Genomic DNA, 15,753 nt, shown 5'->3' with positions numbered 1-15,753 from the left:
TTCCGAAGCTTACTTTTCAATGACATGACAGGCGAGCACGTGATGCTTTCCATAGAAAATGATGCGCCGGAAGCTCCGGCCCGGACACTGCCCGGTCTAACGTGACGTCATCCATACATTAGTACAATGTTAAACATTAAATCATTTTGTTCATGTATAGTTCGTTTTTTTTAGCATTAGAAAGAACTCCACAGAAGTAAGCGTACAGTTTTTATCAGGCTATTTTATTGTTAATAATTATTGAATTATCTAATGTAGCACGGTCAATACATATAATTTACTTCAAATTATTACCGCTAAAAGTGCCGGATTTGGAACCACAAGCTTACTTCTGCGAAGTTCTTTCTAATGCTAAAAAAAACGAACTATAGGCATAGATAAACGTTGACTTACATTGTAGGTCTACAATAGTTAGGTAGACGTACAGTCGCCATCAGATATATCGGAGCGGCCAAGGTGCTCTCAAATATCTGAGCACGCCTCTATTGTCAAGGCGTTAGAGTGCTTGTTCAGATATTGTGAACACCTTGGCCGCTCCGATATATCTGATGGCGACTGTACAATGTAAGGTACGTAGAGTGTAGCTATACATACATAACACTTGCCTGGCAGTAAGTACACGGTCTGCGTTTGTTTCGTTTTACTCTGCACTATTTCTTTCCTGAGTACAGACAAACAGTATCACAAAAGCGTGAAGTTCCAGCATTCTTCTTTTGTACCACGGGTTAATAATAGAGGGAGAATCGAGTACAACGGCTAGCTGAGTTGTTTTCGCATCGACCACCAATCACAGACTACTTAATGCAGACTTAATGGGACTATTAGAGTAGATACTGATATAAGGTAAGGTACTCCAATAGTATGCGTTAGGGTTGAAGGTGGTAAGTAATGTGACAGTGTGTACAATACATATATAGTGTCCACATCTACAATACAATCACGATAAAACACACAATCAACAAGTTATAACTCAAAAAGTTATATATTTTATAAATTTAGTAAAATAAATCATATTAAATTCAGAGTAGTTAGTAAATACCTAAGGGCTGATATAGATCGCGCGCGGACTCGCAATGTATGCGATTTTAGTCTTTACATTGCGGACTGTTGGTAACGTGCAATTCAACCGACCGATCAAAGCCCGCAATGTAATGAAACTCGCATGCGAGTTCTCGCATCGTCTAAATGAGCCCTTTTATACCAATATAATTTCCTGCTTTTGTTTAACGCATGTGTGACGCATCGTATAAAATGTAATCTGTGCCTGTATTCAGGGCGGAGCGGTGTTTATATTAAAAAGCCGCTCTTCAGTAGCGCTTAATTGCTTGGGCGGCTGCCATAAGATTCGGTATTTTACAAAGTTTTACTTAATTTGTTTCTTATCCTACGTGTTTATGGACCTATTATGAATTATTGTTCTGGCCAAAGGGTATAATGGAGTACAGATATTTTATATTTTTAATTTAATTATTTATTAACTTCGGTTGCATCAACCTTGTGTAAAAATTAAATCAACCTATTACAAAATACTTACATGTATGAACCATGTGTAATTTGTTGGTATATTTTACATTTTTTTTATAAGTAATATATTTTAATTATTCAATAACAAAACTTATACAAACTATTATTAAAATTAAGTATAAACTAAATAAATTAAAACTAATAAAATAAATAAATAAAACTTACCCACCTTTACATTAAACCAACAATTTCTTCGATTATTATTAGTATTATTACGTACTTACATACATATACTGGGTGATTTCTGGGTCGTGATCCAGAACCACTTTTTCGGACTCTGTAAATGATCCACATTATCATATGGTAGTATTTGATTAAAAGATAATTACTTTAATTATTCTTCTTTTTCAAGTCAAATTAATGTTATACTAAGTAATTATGGTTACCCTATGACTTTTGACATACGCTGTATGGAAAGCGACAAGACGTCACATTGAGTAGGGTCACCAAATTGTATGCAAAAATGTTTTTTCCTACTTGTCATCTGGAAAATAATCATCATTATTGGTGATAAACAATAATTAACAACATCAGTAGTCTCATCTTTGGATTCTGTAATTGTCTGGCTCTCTTGCTCCACGACCCCGAAATCACCCTGTATAATAATATTTTACGAATCGAATTAGTATTGCACAAGTCCAGATCCAATTCACACAATGTTTAACCAACGAAATGTAGAAGGCTTCTTTGAATAACAATCAGCTTAACAAGGGATCATTTTAATATTTGATTATGATTAAGTTACCGAAAATTTTGCTGATTAGAAAATTGTAGAGCAAGATAATATTATTGTATACTATCTAACAGTCTAGCCTAATCATCAATTTCATTATCCACAGATCGACTCGTAAATAATGTATTATAGAGAGCGTGCATGGCTGTAGGGGGCAGCATATGAGCCGTCAGATTTTTGGCGCAAGGCGTGAATGTTAAGTTTAAATACTGTCGCATATTTAATTACACAAACGGGTCTACCGCGATGATATAATTTCCGTTGACATTTGCTGGAACGTCAGACCTTCCGTGACCACAGCTGGTGCAACTCAGCTGAAACGTCGGAAATATTATGCTTCCGACGTAGCCCACATGATCGCAGAATCTACTGTCAAGAATATGTCAATGTACTTGTTTTGTCTTTGCGATTCAAGCCGCAAGATGGCTGACCCTCCAACGCGCACGGTCCCTACACCGAATTAATAAATTTTTTTTATTAATTACCAGGTGATGATTTGATGATGCAGTGACAGTTTGGCAACGATAAGAGTATTTAAATTGATTTTCGGTAAATGTATGACCGCGACCGCCCCGAAGCCCCCGAAGGCCTTTCATACAAACGTAGTCCGTATGTTCCTCTCTGAATATTAACATAATTGAATATATTTTGACATAATTTGATGTACACATCAACCGCAGCTAGTCACGACCCCGACGTTTTTAGAATTTTAGGGACTATAAAGGTCCTTATCGGACTGTTGGCGGATACCGGATACGGGCTATGCGAAAAAAAGTGTAACGTTTTGCCGTCACAGACCATACTATTGAGAAATATGTAATTGAATGAGTGATAAGTGATTGATTATTGAGAATGGAAATGAGGATGAGGATGACGGACACTGAAAACATAACATAAATAATTATTATAAGAGTTGGGAGCAATTAAAAATTTACCGGGAATTTGTTTTTCTCATAATAATCAAAAAATCGAGAAGGTCAAACTAAGAGGTATACGAGTATGCAGCTTTAATCAATACTAGTATACATCAAACTATGTAACCTTACTTTCTATAGCGTTACTATCCAGATATTAAAATGGGGACTACGTTTGTATGGAGAAGCGCTCGTCCCCTTTCCTCTTAATGAGTATTTTAATTTCACTTAATTAATGCAATTTGATGTTTTATTTATTTTTCTTAGGCTTAAGACGTCATTGTACTGAAACAAGTTTTCTATTTATATGCATACTGTACCCCCTGTAGTATTGACAATGTAATTTCATTATTCCGAAACGACATTATGCCTATGTGTTTTCCCGGACCTCAAACTACGTCCATACAAAATTTCATCAAAATCGATTCAGCGATAACAGACCGACATCACTTTTACATTTACAATATTTGTAGAAGGAATTATTGAAAGTGCAATGTTTATATCTTTGCGTTTAATTCCATTTAATCATCATTAGTATTCCATTCGCTTCCCTTGATAGAAACATGTACTAAAGCATTATCTTACCCCTTCTACGTCAGTCATTAAAAGTAAAACAATCTCGTATAATATGTGAACATCACCCGTGACTGCATCATCATTAATCAAGGCTCTTGGCACAAAGGTGAAGTCAGGGTCCATTATGTACCTATTGGCTATTGTCTCGTGTATTGTGAATATCTTCACAGCGTAGGTAATTTCCATCGCCAACGGTGTCGCACGGTCATTAATTTCATCTAAAAAATTGCTTGCTATTAAAGATAATTCGCTGTTGAAAATCTGCTGATCACTAGACGGAGTTCGTAATTAAGTAGGTGAAAGTATGATAGTTGATAAAAACCCTTCATCGTGAGTAGGTATTAGATATGAGAGTAGGCGCCTATCGAATATTTTCAGTCACTATTAGGAATTAGGAACATATCAAGTAAATAAGTGATTGCTTAAGTAGAGAATTGTGACTGCCAAATTTATTCAAATATAAACGATTACAACTTATGTTGCTACTAAATTACTTAAATATAAACTGATGGTACGAAGATTACAAAGTATACTTAACCTAATCTACGTTAGATTTTAAACTAACGGGTGCACAATCTAAATGCGCCAATAACTGAACACTGTTTAGTAACCGGCCACCTTAAACTAAAAATGAATTATATTCACCTTTAAACAGAATTCATTTTAGTATAAGGTGGCTAGTTATAGAAGGGTGGCCAGTTATTGAACCCTTATACTAAAATGAATTCTATTTATAAGTGAATATAATTCATATTTAGTTTAGGGTGGCCAGTTATTAGGCGGTGGCCAGTAATTGACGATTTACCCTATGTAGATACTATGTAATGTACTTAAATACTAAGATTATGACAGTCAGTAAAACCTTTCGATTCTACTCGATATGCAGAATCACTTATGTCACGATTTTTCAGTGTCATTTCTGAATGTATTTTTCTTTTTTCAGTTGACCTGTCGAAGATCGCAATTGGATCCGTGGAGTGGATGATGCTCAAATACTGATTCACTAGGATGTGCCTTAAACTTTATCGTGCAACCAGGACAATGATAATCGTGACGATTCTAGTGCTTGTGAGTGTGGTGGGTGCGAACGTGAACACCACGGAGGTGACCAGGGGACAGTCCCGGATGGCGTGGCTTCGGACCCTGATGGACCACCACGACTGGCCCGCGTATGTGGACAAAGAAGGCATCGCCCTGCCTCCACAGTGCAAGGACGACCTGAAGACCTATTTTGCGGCATTAAATGATGGCAAAGTGTGGGCTTCGAAAAGTGAGTATACTTACATGTAAACTATAAATCGGCTATTCTCCGAAAACGTGCAATGTAATGCCAATATGAGTCCAATTTCAACGGGGCCCGTTTGCATAAAATGACGAGCTTTATCGCAACATGCATATATATTATACCTATTGCAAGAATATTGGCATTGTATTTCCTATCTCTGAATATAGCTACCCCCATTTTTTCCAACAACGTCTGTGTTTTGTAATAATAGTACGGAAGCTCGAAGCGAAGGCATTCCGATGTAATTTTACTGCCTGCCATGCGAAAAATGCGGAACTAAATGTATTTTTCAATTGTTTTGAATCATTTTGATCAAGATCGCGTTTATAGATTTGTGTTGCCGTAGTGCCGAATTTCTTCCAATTAAAACTATTTGCATCATTTTGATGCGATCTCGAACTTCAGTTCTTACTGGATGTTATGTACACACGGACACGGGTGAACTTCCAGCAAACCCTAAACAGACGCTTCAATATAATATGTACATATATACTGCTACAGCTTGTTTAATAATTAATATTGTATAAGTAACTCCACTTTAGGTATGTTTTTAGGGGACAAAGAATAAAGGGACAACCTTTTTGAAATTTGAAAAAATAATTGATGAATGGTGGTTTAAGTAAATTAATAATGTGTCATAAATCTCACCGGTCGCAATTAATAACATTTCCCTTAATGTGTGAATTAAAATAGTTCATGAGCGCTACTAGTGCCGTTAAAATGTAAATATGTGTTTAACATCTCCTTTAGCTGTCACTGTTGACGTCGTGCCACAAGATTCTAACAGATGTCGTTACCTTAAATTTCAAATCTCACTTACTACCTATATATATATACATATACTCCTACCTCTCAGCGGACTTCGGTCTCCATGCATAAAACCCGTCCGGAGAGAGTACTCTCTATAGCCTCCTCTCTCTGACTGTACCTACATATACTTAAGTTTTAATCTCACATTGGTGGAATTTAAAGAGTGGCTTAAATAGCCCCCGAAAAAAGATGTAAAGTGAGTCACCGAGCATATTAATCTGTCCCAATCATTTCCAATTTGAAGGACGCATTATATCACGTTTATGAGCATTTCGATGAGCATGACCCAATTTTTTTCTACGCGTACACTGAATAGTAATAGAGTCAGCGTAGATTAATTGACTTGTTTTATAAACGCGATATGCGTGTAGCGTTTCTTTGTGGAAGGTTACATAATTGTAATGAAACAAAAAGTATGAAAGCCCGCAGCTGGCGAATGAATCGCCGAGCAACTTGGTTAGCTAAAGGATCGGTGCCATCGAACATGCTAACACACGAGTCATTTGTCATGACAAATGTTGTCATCATAAGCAAATCGAATGAACTGGGTTTCAGATCTGTTGTCTGTGCCCGCCTATATGAGTATTAGGTACTGTAGGATATGCTAGATGAAGACTGAAAAATAAATGTGAAATGAAAGCCAAGTTCAATATGCGGCCCTGCCCCGCTGCCGGCGGCACCCTAGGTTAGGTTTTTTATAATGTGTTTATAATTTTTTTTTTATTGTTTGTAAGTGTTTCGCGTTTATAGATTTGTGTTGCCGTAGTGCCGAATTTCTTCCAATTAAAACTATTTGCATCATTTTGATGCGATCTCGAACTTCAGTTCTTACTGGATGTTATGTACACACGGACACGGGTGAACTTCCAGCAAACCCTAAACAGACGCTTCAATATAATATGTACATATATACTGCTACAGCTTGTTTAATAATTAATATTGTATAAGTAACTCCACTTTAGGTATGTTTTTAGGGGACAAAGAATAAAGGGACAACCTTTTTGAAATTTGAAAAAATAATTGATGAATGGTGGTTTAAGTAAATTAATAATGTGTCATAAATCTCACCGGTCGCAATTAATAACATTTCCCTTAATGTGTGAATTAAAATAGTTCATGAGCGCTACTAGTGCCGTTAAAATGTAAATGTGTGTTTAACATCTCCTTTAGCTGTCACTGTTGACGTCGTGCCACAAGATTCTAACAGATGTCGTTACCTTAAATTTCAAATCTCACTTACTACCTATATATATATACATATACTCCTACCTCTCAGCGGACTTCGGTCTCCATGCATAAAACCCGTCCGGAGAGAGTACTCTCTATAGCCTCCTCTCTCTGACTGTACCTACATATACTTAAGTTTTAATCTCACATTGGTGGAATTTAAAGAGTGGCTTAAATAGCCCCCGAAAAAAGATGTAAAGTGAGTCACCGAGCATATTAATCTGTCCCAATCATTTCCAATTTGAAGGACGCATTATATCACGTTTATGAGCATTTCGATGAGCATGACCCAATTTTTTTCTACGCGTACACTGAATAGTAATAGAGTCAGCGTAGATTAATTGACTTGTTTTATAATCGCGATATGCGTGTAGCGTTTCTTTGTGGAAGGTTACATAATTGTAATGAAACAAAAAGTATGAAAGCCCGCAGCTGGCGAATGAATCGCCGAGCAACTTGGTTAGCTAAAGGATCGGTGCCATCGAACATGCTAACACACGAGTCATTTGTCATGACAAATCTTGTCATCATAAGCAAATCGAATGAACTGGGTTTCAGATCTGTTGTCTGTGCCCGCCTATATGAGTATTAGGTACTGTAGGATATGCTAGATGAAGACTGAAAAATAAATGTGAAATGAAAGCCAAGTTCAATATGCGGCCCTGCCCCGCTGCCGGCGGCACCCTAGGTTAGGTTTTTTATAATGTGTTTATAATTTTTTTTTTATTGTTTGTAAGTGTTTTTATATTTTACTTTTATATCCATATTATAATTAACCTAACTTAAGAAGAAAAATAAATAAAGAAAATAAATATTAATAATAGGTATGCGTTGTTGTTGAGTTTACCAGCAAAAAATAAATGGCGATCTACAGGACGATTCGAGTTACGTGAGCAGGACTAACACTGTGCATTTCGTAAATTATTTTATTAAGCAACTGCTTCGGTATTAGTGAAGTTAACGTAAATTTAACCTATACATTTTTATTCATTTAAAGTTAATTATTTAATCAAGCCTCAACTGGCAACAATTGCTATACATCTATAATTCAATTATGGATTTTTTATAGAATTGGTTTGTTTAGGCTGCAGTAGGCAACTCATAATCGCCATAAATAGATTTAGATCAAGAAGTCTGCAGCCTTTAATAGCCCACGCAGTGCAAGTGTTATTTTAAACGTCAAACTTCCATTTCTATTTTAAATGGGACGTATAAATAATACTTGCACTAAGTGGACTATCAACATCGCTGCAGACCTTTCTTGGGTTAACTCTAGGTAGGTACCTACCTACTCGTACTCGTACCATTTAAGAGCTCGAATTAAGTTATTATGTAACAATAGTATAAAACGAGTACTATTTATTATTAGTACTACTACTTAGTACTATTTTTAATCTTACATAAAAGTTAACAAAGATAGTTTTTATATTTAGCTATATATTTTTTAATTAGTCACCTTCACTTGTACCTAATTTTTACTAAGTCTATATCTTTTAAGACTGACATAGATGAGTATATGTTTTTACTGTAAACAGCCAAGGTTTAGTTTACCGTTTGTCAAATATTACGAAGGCAAATACTCCGAGCGTAGACGTATGTAATGTAGAAAAGATTCTTATTTAAGAAAAGTGTGTGTGAAATGAAAGTATGAATATTTAGCGAGCATTATGGGTATCATAGCGAAACTGACATCGTTACAGAGCCACTTATAATCGTTTTAACCTTTTATAAGGCATAAGGGTACCAGAAATTATGCAAAATTGAACTCTATTACTTTGAAATAAAGTGCAAAATCAGGTGGGAAATATATTCCCTCTGCCTTATAAAGGCTTAAATTGTTGAGTGTAACGGTATCACCAAAAACTTGGAATAGTAAGTACGAATCTCCAAATGTTCTTCTTTATTTACTGTTAAAATGTGTAAATTTGGTTGTAATACTTTGTAGAAACCTGCTTATTAAGAACGCTCTCCTTCCTTTGTAATAGTTAATACAAAATTCTATTCGTATTAAATCATTATAAAATTTAATTTAATTAAAATGTTTGTAGCTTAATGGCCGAGTGCTCAACCTAAAACGTCACGTTATACTTAACGAATTTATATTTAATCCGATTATGAACGCCAACTGACGTGACGTTTCCATACTACCCGGGATCTGAGCCGCCCGCAAAATGAGACAGTTTTGATTGGCAGAGCTACAAAAATAATTGCTTTATAAAGGAATCCTGCGCCTCACAAATTTGTGATGCCGATCAATTAATTATTATTGAATTATGATATATTATGTTATCAAATGTGACGTCCCACGGGTAAAGGTACCTTATGGCGGTTGGCGCTTATGCTATTATTAATGCCGCTCCAATATTATTGCGGCGCTATGCAACGTAAGCGCCAGCCGCCATAAGGTACCTTTTGCCGTGGAACGTCACAAATCATCTTATACTGGGTGTGCCCTGTAACACGAGCAAATAATTAAAACATAGATTGTACTCCTCAAAAGGTGAAACTTTTGTTCCACAACTTTTTAAAATTATGACGTATTTAGACTTCCTATTTTTCATACAAAATAAATATTATCTTCAATGGACGCCATCGCCACGCCATATCAATATCATTGTGATTGACGTTGCTTGTCATGCCTTAAACAAAACAAAATTCGCAATACATTGCATCTTAGAATAAACTTTAAAGTGTATTAAAAATCAAACTATAAGTCATTTTTAAAAGTCGCTGAACAAATGTTGATCAGTACGAGGAGTACAGCCTACAGTTTAATTTTTTACTCGTATTACAGGCCACACCCGGTATATCAGGGGTAACATTCATACCTTAATAATCTCAACTTGATTTGATATTGATTTGTAATTTTCAGATGCGCGTATGATCATGATCGTTTCAATGATATTATAACTATTGATAGGTTATTGACGATTGTACAGTTTGCTCTTAGTCATTGGACTTTAACTATGATGCGCTAGTAACAAACACTAGTCGTCTCTTTTTAATTGGGTATTTTTTTAATTATGCTGTCCCTTTTACGCCTTTTGCGTTTATGTAAAGAATAAACGTCGCGCGTCGTGAAGTTGGAAGCATTTTTTTCGCTCGTTATGTCAGGGCAGGTCATACCTACATAACATAAGATTGCGAGTAATATCAAACAAAATGACCTTTTTAAATGCTTATTTCGGTACTAGCCCCCTCAAGAGTATGGCCGATAACAGGATAAATTGAGCTCAAGGATAATAATTATGTTATTGTGTGCTAATTCTGTTATGTTCATGCAATCCTACAATGGTTACAAATCGTAGGTACTGTGCTAAGAAAATGATCTACATCAAAAGTGACGTTCTCAGAAAGTACGTCCTTTAAAAGGGACCCCACCTCGAAAGCGACGTCTTAAGAACTTGCCTTAACTTGAAACTGAACTCCTAAGAAACCTTCTTTGCCAAAATCCTTCATTCATTTTAATTCATAAACGGTCTTAAGCCAAGCACACGAGTGACATCGCGTGCCTTGTGATTGTCAGAGTGCCGGCTCTACATAGCGTACAAAAAGCGTACTCTCCAAGCGTTATCTACGAATACCTAAAGATCAAGTAAGAGGTAATTTATGCATGCCTTTTCAAGTTGCCACCGTAATACCCGACAATACCTCGTAACTTTTATATTTGCAACAGCTCTTACAAAACAATCGATCATTTCTGGCAGATTCTGATGTTTATGAAAAACAAGAAATTAACTATGCCGATGCGCGAGCCTGGAATCTGTCGATAACCTCTATAGCGTCCTCTACATATGTATTTCAATTTCAATATCGGCAACTGAAACTACTAAGGATACGGAGGCCTTTTTTATCTATCTATTCAAATTAGTGCGACCAGTGTATCGGTTGTTTAACGAAATTCAACTACATAGTTATAATACTTATAATCTAGCTATAAACTATTGTTGGGCTGGTAACAACATATATGTATAGTTAGACCGTAAAAAGTCTGCAGCGATTTTGATAGCCCACGCAGCGCAAGTGTCATTTTAAACGTCAAACTTCTATGAAATTATGACGTATAAATAACACTTCCACTGCGTGGGCTATCAAATCCGCTGCAGACTTTTATTGGTGCGACTATATCAACTTACGTAATAATAATTTTCATAAAAAAATATAAGATGCATATCAAAAATACCTAAGTACATTTAAACTAAATAAAATTACTTATTACTTGTCCTTATTGTAAACCCAGGGATTAATTTCAATACAAATTGCTTCTTGTAAGTGAAATCCACCGACCGATCATAAATCCTCGGTCAAAGGACACGAAACAAATGCCGTGGATGTCGAAGCGTCCTCGCTGTAGGATATTTTAGCATTAGTAATTTCATTAAGTATCATAAATAAATATAGTCGCACCAATAAAAGTCTGCAGCAGATTTGATAGCCCACGCAGTATAAGTGTTATTTATACGTCATAATTTCATAGAAGTTTGACGTTTAAAATGACACTTGCACTGCGTGGGCTATCGAAATCGCAGCAGACTTTTTACGGTCTAACTATAACACCGTATCTTGTCTACCAGCGATATATTAATTAGTCTAATGTCACACAAAGCCCTCAAAGGGTACGTAAATAATGTCCTGCAGACAGGATGCTATGTAACTTGGCACAAAGGCATGCAACTCATGATATTTTTTAGGAATCCGATAGGCACCTACCATGTCTAGCCGTACACTAAAAGTTGGTGTGTTGGTTGCTAAATATATTTAAACTAGGTTTCCCATTATTCTTTTCGACTTTATTTTATTGCCTTTTAACACTTGCGCTTTAACTCAAAATATACTTTTCTATTGTTAAGATGTCTCGTTAAGTATCAATTAATTCTGGGCGTGTCATAATTAAGGGAAATAGAACGTAATTGCTGTCACTTTGAATGTTATTAAAGCGCATATATCCGCCTCGGCGCAACGGTACGAGTAATGAGAACTGTAATCGGCCGCCTAAGAAACAGATGTCTCAGTCATTGTCCTATATCACAGGGTAATTTATGTTTGTGTCGTCACCTCGCAATCCAGAGCCCATCTTAACCCGCTAAAGACAATTATATTTACTTAATTATTTTTAGTAGGTAAGTATAATTTATAGTGTGTATTATTATTTTATTTCTGTGTGTATTATCGTTTTAATATCGTATTATTATCTGATGGTATAATTAATTAGCTGTGGCGGTCTATTCCATTATAAGTGAGTGGGGATATTGGGCTAGGTCTCCCATGTTACGTTTTAAGGTCAATGTGGCTAATTCCGTCATAGGGACTATTCCGTCTACTAGCGTTTTTCTCGAACAACGAACAAAATTGATATTTTCATATACAAAGCAGCGATTGCTTTTAGTTTCAGCTTTCAGAAGCAAATGGTTTTTTTCTACGATTCAAAATGAAAGAAATACTAGTAAATAAATAGGTAGATACGTACGTTTGCACACGTTAAATTATAACTTTTATTACTTATCTGATGTTATTATTGAAGAGTTGGTAGCTCAGCAGTAAGTCAGCGTGCAACTTTCAATCCGGGGGTCGCTGCCGCCGCCGGTCCCAATTCTCGTTCGTACCAATAAGTTTTTCGAAAGTTACGTACAATATATTCTTTGATATTTGGAAACCGGACTATTCCTAATAAGGCCTAGTTTCTTCTCTGGGTTAGAAGGTCATATGGCAGTCGCTTGCGTAAAAACTGATGCCTACGGCAATTCTTAGAATTAGTTGGCAAGTCTGGGGTCCGGCTTCCATGATTGGCAAAAATAATTGACAACGTTAGGAAGATGTTATTATTTATCTGATCAAATCGATAAACTTACACTTTGACTTAGTACTAAATGAGACAAAACTTATTTATAAGAGGTCTGCTAAGTGTCTTGAATGGGGGATCTAGAACCCCTTATCTTCAAAAAGAAAGATTTATAGGATCCTTTTAAGACTACTTAACCTTTTAGCAGATAGGTACGAGTAGGTACTTATGTTTATTTACCATTTGTAACCTGCTTACTATGCAAGCTTTATATTAAAATCAATATAATAATATTAATAATATACTTGCACTAGTTAGGTACCTAAGTACTTCATTTTATATATTTTTTGGATTTTACAGGCCTATAAATCCCGGTCTTTTAATAGGCTTGCGTGGGGATATAGATCCAACACGTAGAGGCCTCTTGGAGAGCTTTAATGGGATGTAGACCGCCTGCAGGAACCCGTTATATCTCTTTATTATTATGAGTAGATTTCTGTAGATACGACTTGAAATGAACGCATGTTTCTGCAATATGAATTTAGTGAGACAGATATTTTTAATTCGTTTTTAAAGTGCGTTGAAAAAGAGGGCATCGTTAGCGCGTCCTCTCCTAGGGTAGTTAAGTTGCTTTCAGTAAAAGACTCGCTTAAATATGTATCATTAGGTAAGTACTTATGAATAAATCATTTTTAAATTACCTATTCTTCTCATGTCCCTTAGAGATTTTAATTAAAATCAATGTAACCAAACAGGTATTTTAGTAAGTCCAAAAGGACTTCGCATCTAAAATTAATAGACAAGCAGAGGTTTCGGGTTTGATGAGGGTAGGTATGTTTGGCTACGAATATCCCACAGACTGCTCTCCGAGTCTCCGCTGCCCGCTCCTGAGTGATTTGTTTTATCGTTACATTGGACCGAAAAGAGGTTTTGGAATCACGACGCGGGAACGATTTGTATAAGAAGTCACTCCGAATGGAGCGTACTACTATTTTGTGATCAGGCTACCTTTATAAAAACCACCTGTAGGTACTTATATAATGGGTAACTATGTACATCATATTATCATTTACATACGTAAGTAGATACAAATATTAATAGTACATTACTACAGAGGCCGGGACGAAAGGGGTTGCCGGCCGAAGACATATAGACGGCCGAGCGAAGCGAGGCCGGATAGGTCTGAGCGCGGGCAACCCCATTTCCCGCCGAGGTATGTATAGTGCTTTTCTCAAACATGCAATGAAATAAAAAAAATAAAAAATCCACGAAACCCAAGTTTTATTTATAGAAAAAACTAAAAGTAAACTACACCCAAAATATAACCAACACGTACCTATATCATTATCACGCGTATGTTTTACACGAGTCGTGTATTTTTACTACCCGTATATTTTCATGTATCTTTGATTTTTTCGCCTTGTATCCGTCTGACTGTCGTTTTCGTCACATAAGTTTACATAGTCTTTCATGTTGATATCATGTTTCACATACATCGTTGCTTTATGCATGGAGTAAATAAGTATAATTTCCACACTGTTGACGAATTTGTAGTTACATTCATTTAAAATATGCCACAAAACTGTTTCTAATAAACTGTAAGCCATTTTGCTTAGTTTCTCAAATAATAAAATTGCCATAAGCAACCATATACATACTTCGTCTTTGACTTGACGGCAGAGGCAGCAAGTTATTTAAAATCAATTCTGCTTACGCTGCCAATTCCAACACCTACGATTACAATTAATATTAATTTCACTATTTCGTCGGAACTCATATTAAAGTCAAAAAATCAACAACGCACCATAAATCCAATAAAACAGAATGAATATTTTTCAACTTTACCTCCATAACAATTGAAAAAATATAACTACGCGTGTTTGAGTAGACCTTTATATCGCTAACGTTTAAATGAAAATTTTTAAATGTTTTTATTTGTGTAGTTAAATTTATAATTTAGAATTATAAAATTATAGACATACATTATAGAATGTATTATTTATTAAGTTCATGTTGATTTTATACAAATAAAACTGCAAATTATAGCAAACATTGTTTTTTGTTTTTTTTTTATAGGCGTAGTGGCAGAGTGTCATTACGAACCATAAAGCAAATACTGCCTCTAGTTTTTTTTGATGGATGAATGCCATGATGCTGTGTCACAAATATCTGTGAAATGAAAATTAAAAAAGAGGACTTTGCCGGCCTAGGCCTGCAAGATGTGTATGAAATTCCATTAACGACCTTTTGTCCTAGCCGCACCTGAAACGTCATACTTCGCAGCCTATTATAAGGAACATAACATCAATATTTCATTGCATGTTTGAGAAAAAACCATTTCACAGTGTAGTGTTAACTTACTAAATAATTTTCTAAAAATGTTATAATTCTAATAAACCTCATACAAGACCGGTTTCTATAGAAACACTTTCCAATGATATCATGCAAGGCACTCAAACTGGATCAGTTATGTCAACGGTAAGCTTGAATGGGAATATCATTCATTCATTAAAGACTCTTGTCGTCCCCTGCCTGCTATTCGGTCACATTTCAAAATGTATGGTCATTGGAGATCAAAATATTACATACTTATACTCGTATTATAGAGATCAATTTCCATCCTGCCATTGCATTGTGATTTATACATGTATAAACTACATACAAAAAGACTAAACATCTATTTAGGTAATATGTGGCATTTAGCTAACCTAACTAAAGTCCATGATATTCAATAGTCATATTTAAGGCTTCGTCACACAGGCGCGTTTGTGACGGAATCTTTACCCTCCGAGGCAAATTAAGACGAATAGACATTATACAGAAAGCTGGAAGTGCATTATACCTAAAACGTCTTGATCAGAACACTCTCTATTGTTGTTTAACTATCCCACGCCTTCTTTCTGGA

At 35.6% G+C, this 15,753-nt stretch overlaps 1 protein-coding gene across 1 annotated transcript in view; it reads left to right on the top strand.

Annotated features, from left to right (window-relative positions):
- Positions 1-4,723: 4,723 nt before the first annotated feature.
- The window catches only part of LOC134678553 (nose resistant to fluoxetine protein 6-like), a 49,436-nt gene continuing 38,406 nt past the window's right edge, over positions 4,724-15,753 (top strand). Inside the window, exon 1 of the mRNA XM_063537165.1 lies at positions 4,724-5,017. Within this exon, the coding sequence (XP_063393235.1) occupies positions 4,756-5,017 (262 nt within the window). The 5' untranslated portion in view covers positions 4,724-4,755. The remainder of the gene's footprint in view (positions 5,018-15,753) is intronic.

Source organism: Cydia fagiglandana, chromosome Z, assembly GCF_963556715.1.
Source record: "Cydia fagiglandana chromosome Z, ilCydFagi1.1, whole genome shotgun sequence".
NCBI lineage: Eukaryota > Metazoa > Arthropoda > Insecta > Lepidoptera > Tortricidae > Cydia > Cydia fagiglandana.
This window is presented reverse-complemented; position numbering and strand designations above follow the sequence as displayed.